The sequence below is a fragment of the Nerophis lumbriciformis genome, linkage group LG22, assembly GCF_033978685.3.
Source record: "Nerophis lumbriciformis linkage group LG22, RoL_Nlum_v2.1, whole genome shotgun sequence".
Taxonomy (NCBI): domain Eukaryota; kingdom Metazoa; phylum Chordata; class Actinopteri; order Syngnathiformes; family Syngnathidae; genus Nerophis; species Nerophis lumbriciformis.
In genome coordinates, this window is record NC_084569.2 from 14,303,458 (window position 1) to 14,313,187 (window position 9,730).

The 9,730-nt window shown below is 41.6% G+C and overlaps 1 protein-coding gene across 6 annotated transcripts in view; it reads right to left on the reverse strand.

The window, feature by feature from the left end:
• Positions 1–9,730, reverse strand: part of dnaja3a (DnaJ heat shock protein family (Hsp40) member A3a) — a 28,121-nt gene extending 18,391 nt beyond the window's left edge. For 4 of the 6 annotated variants that reach the window (XM_061974186.2, XM_061974188.2, XM_061974187.2 and 1 more), the window contains exons 1-7: positions 9,489–9,729; positions 6,389–6,519; positions 6,235–6,318; positions 5,960–6,166; positions 2,068–2,220; positions 412–559; positions 272–336 (exon numbers count right to left, since the gene is read on the reverse strand). In XM_061974186.2, coding sequence (XP_061830170.1) covers positions 272–336; positions 412–559; positions 2,068–2,220; positions 5,960–6,166; positions 6,235–6,318; positions 6,389–6,519; positions 9,489–9,690 — 990 coding nt within the window. In that variant the 5' untranslated portion in view covers positions 9,691–9,729. Of the gene's footprint in view, positions 1–271; positions 337–411; positions 560–2,067; positions 2,221–5,959; positions 6,167–6,234; positions 6,319–6,388; positions 6,520–9,488 lie in introns of all 6 variants that reach the window. The other 2 variants (XM_061974183.2, XM_061974184.2) reach the window with 1 other exon arrangement.

Below are 9,730 nucleotides of genomic sequence, written 5' to 3' on the forward strand. Positions count from 1 at the left end.
GTCAGATGCCAATATGGTAAGGAGCTACCAGCTATCTGAATACTGAAAAAAACTACACTAAAAACCAAGCATTATAGCGTCCTCTAAACAGTCCTGTTCAGAGCAGTCTGTTATGTTCATAGACCCAAAAATGTGTATACAATAAATTAAAAAGTCACTTTTCCCATTAAACAATTCTAAATTATGAGGCATTAAGTTATATGTCGTCTATCTGTATGAAGACCTTCCTTGATGCTAAATAGACACCTTGTGGTCCAGTGAGTATACTCGCCCTAAATGTGATGAAGATCTCCTTCTTTCCAACAGGCATTCGGACAGTCTGGCCTTCCTCCACTCCTGAGAGCCAGCATGTTCAACAGTTAGATTACTTTGTGACTGGTAAAAGTAAACCGTACTAAAGGCGTCACTGACCCGCAGGCACTGGGACCATCACCGTTTTCCTCTGCTTGGTTTGTCCCGTCCCACGGCATGAGTGACACGGGGTGGATATGACCGTTCCCTTGCCGCCGCAGCGCCGGCATGTGGAGCGCATCACGAACGGACCTGTGTTTACTGTCTCCTGCAGGGAAGGAAACCGGAAAAAACAATTACAAATGGTAGCAAAGGGCTTTTTTAAAAAAAAAACACAAAGCAGTACCATGCATTCATTGGAAGTACGGTGTCCATTCCAAATTAGGCTTTTATTTATTTAAATGGTGTGAAAGGGTGTCGTAAGCTGTGCTGCTGTTAGACAGCTTGCCCTTGGAGCACGACAAAGATAATTGGGAGATGGGTGGGTACCTTTCACATTTGTGTCAATACTGGTCCCCAGCAGTACTTTTGTGTGTCTTCAAATTTATCAATACATTATCATTGAACACTGAGCTGTGTTGTCTCATGATCTTGTTTTCTTACACTTTTCTGTCTCATTTGCAAATATTATATAGAAGACTTTGCATGCATTTGCAATTCCAAGGCGTTAAATGGCAGTAGTATATAGTCTATGACAGTGGTCTCCAACCTTTTTTCCACCACGGACCGGTTTAATGTAGGCATTATTTTCAGGGACCGGCTTTCCACTTGTGCCAGATAAATACAGCAAAAATAAGTTGCATGAAAAATACAAGTCACTATAACACTGAATTAGTGGGAGCTTAATGCAGATGGAAATCAGCCTTGGGCTACAATCTGTCACATTTATATTTGATATGTTCATGAATGTGCATTGTATCATGTCACACAGTTATAACAGATATAACAACTTTCTATGAGGAGTTTTATTGTACATCTAAAACCAGCTTATTTGTGTGTCTAGTGGGACAGGCCAAAGTTAAGTAGGAGAAAATGCAGTCCTTTAAAAATTACTTCATGTTTCTCTGCGTCACGGACCGGTGGTTGGGGACCACTGGTCTATGATGTGTTGTTGTGATAAGTAGTCTTTGCCTTTAAGTTGAATGGCTATTCTTCTGTTGAGTCGGAGAAAGTGTTTAAACTGTAAGTACTTATGACACACCAGCTGTTTGTAATATGCATCTTAGTTGTAGTTTTCAGTACCAAATGTAGGTATGGAAATGGCCATGTAAAATCGCTAATGCTAACCGGTAGCATGTTTACGACAAATCAAATGTAAATTAGCATCGCGCTAGCACACTTTGAAAAGTAGAGCCTTACTGTACTTTTGAGCGCCTATATTTTGCTTTGTGGAAAATTGTAACATGAGCATGAGGCAGTCTGGCTGACTCTGCTCTGAGCTCTTGAATGCTTGTTTGCCAGTCTGCAACTGGACACGACGTTACGTGCAAGGTATCGAAATATTGCACCATTTGAGTTTACGTGAATCGTTGGTATCGACAGACTTCGGTTTGGACATATAAAAGTACAGAATTCATTAACCATTCCTAAAAATAATACTGATGTTTTATTACTTCGGTGATTTCTCAGGGCTTGTTTTTTTTTCTCTCCTTCAACCTGGCTACTACGAGAAAAGCCCTACAGAATGGGAAGAAAAGTCTGGTGCAAATCAAGCTGTAGTGTATCCAGCATTTCATTACTTATGTAATTTGCAGTTGGACAGAAAAATAACATTACCATGCCAGAGCCATTGCAGTAGTGGCAGTGCTGGACCTTAGTGCCTGGCTCGTGGCCCTTGCCATCGCAACGCTGGCAGGATGCTTCCATGTTTATAGAAATCTCCTTGTTGACCCCCTTGGCTGCTTGAGTGAATGTCAGCTCCATGATGTACTGAGCATAAAACAAAGACAAGGATACAGAAAGATTGAGGCAATGATTTGAATGTACTGTATATCTACAGGTATTTTAGCCCAAATAGTTGTACACAGTCAAGGCCAAAATGATTTTCCCCCATTGTGAATTTCGACAAAACTTGTGATTTCTCTCTGGAAATTACCATTAACAGCAAGTGTTATTATATTTGTTTCCAAAACAACAAAGACAATGTACACAGTTTAATTAGAATATTTTGTTGCTACACTGCATTGAAACAAGAAAGGACAAAAATGAGACATCCAAAATTATAAGCCCCCCAATACTGTCCCCTTTTTGAGCCACAACTGACAACAACCTAGTTCTTTACTTGGTTGGCACAGGTCTCCTGAGGGATTTTGGCCTATTCTTCCATTGCAAATTGTTCCAGTTGGTCCAAATTACATGGTTTCTAAGCATGAAGATTCACATTGAGCCCCCGCCACAGATTCTCAATTGAGTTATTATGTCTGGGCTTTCTGCAGGCCACTCCAGGACCTCGGTTTTGGTATCCTTCAGGAACCGGTGGACCAATTTCGCTGTGTGCTTGTCAATATAAATTTTCTTTTTTCATTAAACCATGCACCCGAACAAGGCTCCCTGTGCCCGGGGCTGAAAAACAGCCCCACAGCATGATGCTACTACCATCACCTTCTTTAACTGTGGAAACCGTGTTCTTTGGGTTGAAAGCCTCCCCCTTTTTTCGCCAAACATACGCCACATCCATGTGCCCTAACAGTTCCAGTTTAGTCTCATCAGACCAAAGCACAGACTTCCAAAACTCATCTTTACCTTTCAAATGTTCACGGGCAAACTTTAGTCTTGCTGTGATGTGCCGCTCTTTGAGTAAGGTTCTTCTCGGATGATGGCCGTAAAGTCCACTTGATGAAAAGCCCTCACAAATGTGTTCCTTGAAACATCAACTCCAGAAGAGGCCACTTCAGCAACAATCATCTGGGAAGATGTTCGGGGGTTCCTTGCTGACATTTGACAATTTTCCTCTCTAGAGTTCTTGAAATCTTGCGCTTGCTACCACACCATGGTTTGTTTCTTACTGGATTTATCTCCTTGTACTTGGCAATGGCGCAACGTAAAGCTGTTCTAGGAAATGGCAGTGTAAATTCCCTCTTCTCCTGAGTCTCCACTATCTTTTTTCTCAGCTCAAGACTGATTTCCTTTGTCTTCGAAATGCGAGTAAAAGTAAACCCTCTCACTGTGCACAGGTGCCCAGTTCCTTGGATTCCTTTAATGCTGATTGAATGCTCGGGTGTTGTCAGGAAGCCAATTGACTGAACAGGTGGGGTTTGAAACCTGATTGGTTAATTAGGTGTGTTTTGAAAATAAAAATTCACATGAAAACTGCGCCAGTCCAGAGGTCAAGTTTAAACTCAGCGACAACGCCTGCTGTGAGTCTTCCCGTTGTTGTTTCCACGCTATGACACGAGGCTGGAGTGACCTCTCCAGGGCGCAAGCCAGGGCACAGTAGTATGGAGGTCAAGCTGTTGCCCATGCAGCAGGACCCCCCTCTTCACACTGATGATGGATCCAAAGGAGCAGCAAGAGCTGGTACAATTTGGCACCAACAGTGTCGCAGGAGTTGCCAGTGCACCGCTGTAGCCAGCAGTGGACCACCTTAGGGACTCCGTCTCCAGATTTTTCCTCAGGGTTTACTTCCGAAGCCTTCCCCGAGAAAGGTATGCCACAAGGCAGGGGCGGTTTTGGATCGGAGTTTACCTTCTCCTAGATGGGTCGCCTTACTGGGCTGACGGGTCCCATCTACCCATATATATATATATATATTTTTTATTTTTTTTGACCACCCCATTTTTCACTATATTTGATACAAAGAATGCCTCAAATTGTATTTCATATCCAAAATGTACCAAAAGCTACTAAATAGCACTGGTGAATGATTATATCAAGTTTTATCAACTGCCACATTGAGAAGAATTTGGAGAAAATGTTCCATAATTCCTGGGGGGCTAATAATTTTGGCCTTGACTGTTGTTAGAGAGCTTTATTTTACCTTCCAATCACTGATTGTAATGTTGAGTGCTTTAAACACCCTTCGCATGTCATACACAGGCCTGGGCCAAAAGTCAATAAGTCGAGCGATGAATGAAAATGCCTGTTTGTTTTCTTCATCTTTCGCTGTAAAACAGGGTGCAAGAGGGTTCACTCTGTGCATTGCTTTTGGCAATTTTATTAATTAGTAGAATTAAATTAACTGAGTGAACCCTCTTGTCAGTCATGGCGGGACCGCTAGCTGCCACACATGATGCACGGAGAGAACCTCGCTTGTGAGAAGCACCGCAAGGTAACAAAAACCATGAGAAAAAAAAAAAAAAAAGATGATCGCAAAGCCAAATGTTCTGGCAAGTATTTCAGCTTCAAACTGAATAAGAAAAATGAGCCAATCAACATGGACAGAAGAGCCAGTATGCCAAATTTGTTGGAACGTGATGGCAACAAAAAGACAAAACAAACCGCCCTACCCAGCGTTGGAAAAAAGTACACTTCAAAATGTTCAATATTTATTCATGAGCAGTTTCACTTAATTTAGCTTTAATTTGAAGTCCATCTTGTTTAACTTACTTGGGATGAATAAAAGTTACCTTCCAATTAAAATGTCAGAAACTAGAAAATACTAATGAGTAATACTTTATTGTGTTACTTGCATTATTAGTACCGTATTTTTCGGACTATAAGTCAACGTTTTTTTCATAGTTTGGCCGTGGGTGCGACGTATACTCCAGAGCGACTTATGTGTGAAATTATTAACATATTATTGTAAAAAATCAAATAATATTATTTGTCTCATTCGTGTGAGCGACGAAGAAAACGTCCGCAATCATCACACACACGTCAGCAATCGTCACTCACACGCCAACCAATAAGAATTCGGCTGGGGCAGGTCATGGCAGAAGTGCATTGTGGGCCATGATATGCTAACTGCTATATGCTATACGCTACTGCCGGAGCTATTAAAATGGATCACATCAACAATCGTGGTAACTTATAAAAACTGAGAAGGACTAAACTAAAATGGCACCGAAAAGGAAATCATATACTGCAGATTACAAGCTGGACGTAGTGAAATATGCTGCAGAGAACAGCAAACGAGCAGCAGAAAGAAAGGACGCTAGCGAGGCGCATACCAGAGGCGACACCGAGGAAAAAGATTTCATCGGGATCGGGAGTGACAGATTGTTTGGTAAACGTATATAGCATGTTCTATATGATAAAGTTGTTTGAATGACTCTTACCATAATATGTTACGTTAACATACCAGGCACGTTCTCAGTTGGTTATTTATGCCTCATATAACGTACACTTATTCAGCCTGTTGTTCACTATTCTTTATTTATTTTAAATTGCCTTTCAAATGACTATTCTTGGTGTTGGGTTTTATCAAATCAATTTCCCCCAAAAATGCGACTTATACTCCAGTGCGACTTATATGTTTTTTTCCTTCATTATTGTGCATTTTCGGCTGGTGCGACGTATACTCCGGAGCGACTTATACTCCGAAAAATACGGTATGCATATCATAATTACATTTGTGCTTATTTTTGTCTCAAAATAATGCTGACAACAATATTGTTTATCCGAAATAATCTGTTTGACAGTATTCTCTTTCTGTAAACTTAGTGATTAGCCTCGTCATACAACTGCATGTAGTCGAGTTACTGTCAGCCTACTACTGTACACAACAAACCTCCTGTGGCTGATCAAAGACGGCGTTAAAGTCACCGAATCCACGTCCCCCAGAGAAGTCTTCAAAAATCTTCCGGAAAAGCTCCTCCGGGTTCACGCTGCCTGCTTGCCCGGACCAATTCTGCTGCCTTCTGCCAGCCTGCCCTGCATCAAAGCCTGTCGAGCCGTACACGTCGTACTGCTTCCTCTTTGCTTCGTCACTGAGCACCTAAGACAAACGCAAGGTAGCATTATACCGTCTTATGTGCAATGACTGTAGAATGAATATCACCAGACCTCATAAGCCTCAGCCAGCTGGGCAAATTTCTCCTTGGCTTGTTGGTCATTTTTGTTTGTGTCAGGATGGTACTTTTTGGCCATCTAGCGGAGGGGGCAACATAGACGGTCACTAACACAACAGTGCTACTAAACCAGCTGTGAACCCGCAGACCTGATAGTAGGCTTTCTTGATCTCTTTTTGGGTCGCTGTGCGAGGTACACCCAGGATCTGGTAAAAGTCCTGCTTGTTGCTCGCTGCTGTGCTTGTGTGAAAGGTGCACACAATATGGGTTGCTTTGAAACCTGAGGGGAGTGAAATGGAAATACAAATATTATAATAATGCAATGCATTGTACTTGATATTTCAAACTTGACAAATCAACTAAACGTTTTGAGTCTCGGATAAACTTCTAAAATGACACTCAGTTCTGGTTAGTGTTTGGAATCAAAACTACAAACCCAACACCAGTGAAGTTGGCACGTTGTGTATTTCTTAAATAAAAACAGAATAGTATGATTTGCGAATACTTTTCAACTTATATTCAATTGAATAGACTGCAAAGACAAGATACTTAATGTTCGAACCGGGAAACATATTTTTTTTTGTGTGCAAATAATCATTACCGGTAACTTAGAATTTAATGGCAGCAACACATTGCAAAAAAGTTGTCACAGGGGCATTTTTACCACTGTGTTACATGGCCTTTCCTTTTAACAACACCCAGTAAACGTTTGGGAACTGAGGAGACACATTTTTGAAGCTTTTCAGGTGGAATTCTTTCCCATTCTTGCTTCATGTACAGCTTAAGTAGTTCAACAGTCCGGGGGCTCCGTTGTGGTATTTTAGGCTTCATAATGTGCCACACATTTTCAATGAGAGACAGGTCTGGACTACAGGACTACAGTCTAGTACCCGCACTTGTTTACTATGAAGCCACGCTGTTATAACACGTGGCTTGGCATTGTCTTGCTGAAATAAGCAGGGGCGTCCATGATAACGTTGCTTGGATGGCAACATATGTTGCTCCAAAACCTGTATGTACCTTTCAGCATTAATGGTACCTTCACAGCTGTGTAAGTTACCCATGTCTTGGGCACTAGTACACCCCCATAACATCACAGATGCTGGCTTTTGAACTTTGCGCCTATAACAATCAGGATGGTTCTTTTCCTCTTTGTTTCGGAGGACACAACGTCCACAGTTTCCAAAAACAATTTGAAATGTGGACTCAACAGACCACAGAACACTTTGCATCAGTCCATCTTTGATTAGCTCGGGCCCAGCGGAGCCGGCGGCGTTTCTGGGTGTTGTTGATAAACGGCTTTCGCTTTGCATAATATAGTTTTAACTTGCAGTTACAGATGTATCAACATACTGTAGTTACTGACAGTGGGTTTCTGAAGTGTTCCTGAGCCCATGTGGTGATATCCTTTACTCACTGATGTCGGTTTTTGATGCAGTACCGCCTGAGGGATCGAAGGTCATGGGCATGCAATGTTAGTTTTCAGCCTTGCTGCTTGCGTGCAGTGATTCTCTGAACCTTTTGATGACATTTCGTACCGTAGATGGTGAAATCCCTAAATTCCTTGCAATAGCTGGGAGAGAAATGTTGTTCCTAAACAATTTGCTCACGCATTTGTTCCCAAAGTGGTGACCCTCGCCCCATCCTTGTTTGTGAATGACTGAGCATTTCATGGAAGCTGCTTTTATACCCAATCATGGCACCCACCTACAGTCCAACACTGTTCCAATGTCCATTTCTCTGATGATGCAATTTATGATGACTTAAGTGTTTTTCTACCAAGGGTCGGCAACCCGCGGCTCTAGAGCCGCATGCGGCTCTTTAGCGCCGCTCTAGTGGCTCTCTGGAGCTTTTTAAAAAATGTATGAAAAATGGAAAAAGATGAGAGGAAAAAAATATATTTTTTGTTTTAATGTGGTTTCTGTAGGAGGACAAACATGACACAAACCTCCGTAATTGTTATAAAGCACACTGTCAGCTTCACTGATTCGAGTATTTGGCGAGCGCCGTTTTGTCCTACTAATTTTGGCGGTCCTTGAACTCACCTTAGTTTGTTTACATGTATAACTTTCTCCGACGTTCTAGGACGTGTTTTATGCCACTTCTTTTTCTGTCTCATTTTGTCCACCAAACTTTTAAGGTTGTGCATGAATGCACAAAGGTGAGTTTTGTTGATGTTATTGACTTGTGTGGAGTGCTAATCGGACATATTTGGTCACTGCAAGCTAATCGATGCTAACATGCTATTTAGGCTAGCTATATGTACATATTGCATCATTATGCCTCATTTGTAGGTATATTTGAGGTCATTTAGTTTCCTTTAAGTCCTCTTAATTCAATTTATATCTCATGACACACTATCTGTATGTAACATGGCTTTTAATTTTTTGCGGCTCCAGACAGATTTGTTTTTGTATTTTTGGTCCAATATGGCTCTTTCAACATTTTGGGTTGCCGACCCCTGCTTTATACCAACCAAACCTAAACCCCTCCCCCCCTTCCATATCCCACACCCCGGATTGTAAATAATGTAAATAATTAAATGTATATACCCTGATGATTATCTTGTGTGATGACTGTATTATGATGATAGTATATATCTGTATCATGAATGGACCCCGACTTAAACAAGTTGAAAAATGTATTCGGGTGTTACCATTTAGTGGTCAATTGTACGGAATATGTACTACACTGTGCAATCTACTAATAAAAGTGTCAATCAATCAATCAATCAAAACCGGTTCCCAATTAGCCTGTTCACCTGTGAGATTTTCCAAATAAGTGTTTGACGAGCATTCCTCAACTTTCTCAGTCTTTTTTGCCACTTGTGCCAGCTTTTTTGAAACATGTTGCAGGCATCAAATACCAAATGAGCTAATATTTGCAAAAAATAAAAGTTTTCCAGTTTGAACGTTAAGTATTTTGTCTGGTTGAAAAGGATTTGCAAATCATTGTATTCTGTTTTTATTTACCATTTACACAACGTGCCAATTTCACTGGTTTTGGGCTTTGTACAACAGTGATAAAATGTCAGCTATTATTATTACTACTACACACTGTGCTGTTGTAACCCACCCACTTACAGGACTTACACGTACTCTTCAAAGAGAAATCATGTGCAACAATATAAGGAACACTCAAACAATTTAATTGCTCAAATCTCCACATGTAAGAAGAGAAATGACAACAAACATAAGCCTAAACTAGCTTAGCTTAATGTAGCCAATGCTAACAGCATACGCCACTCACCTGCTAGCCCTTTCAATGTCAACCCTTTGCCGGCACAAACCAGGCTTTTTCCGGCCCATAGCGTCCCGGCTCTGAACGTCGAAACTCCCCGGGCCCCTCCGTGGAAAGGCGAGACAACGGCACCAGCTACACGCTGATGCCCAGAGGACAAGATGACAGTAAACCAACGTGTGGAACAGCGAGCGGCTGACGACGCCATCATTCGCCCCGGTCTGCCTCTTGTGGCGCACTGCGCATGTCCG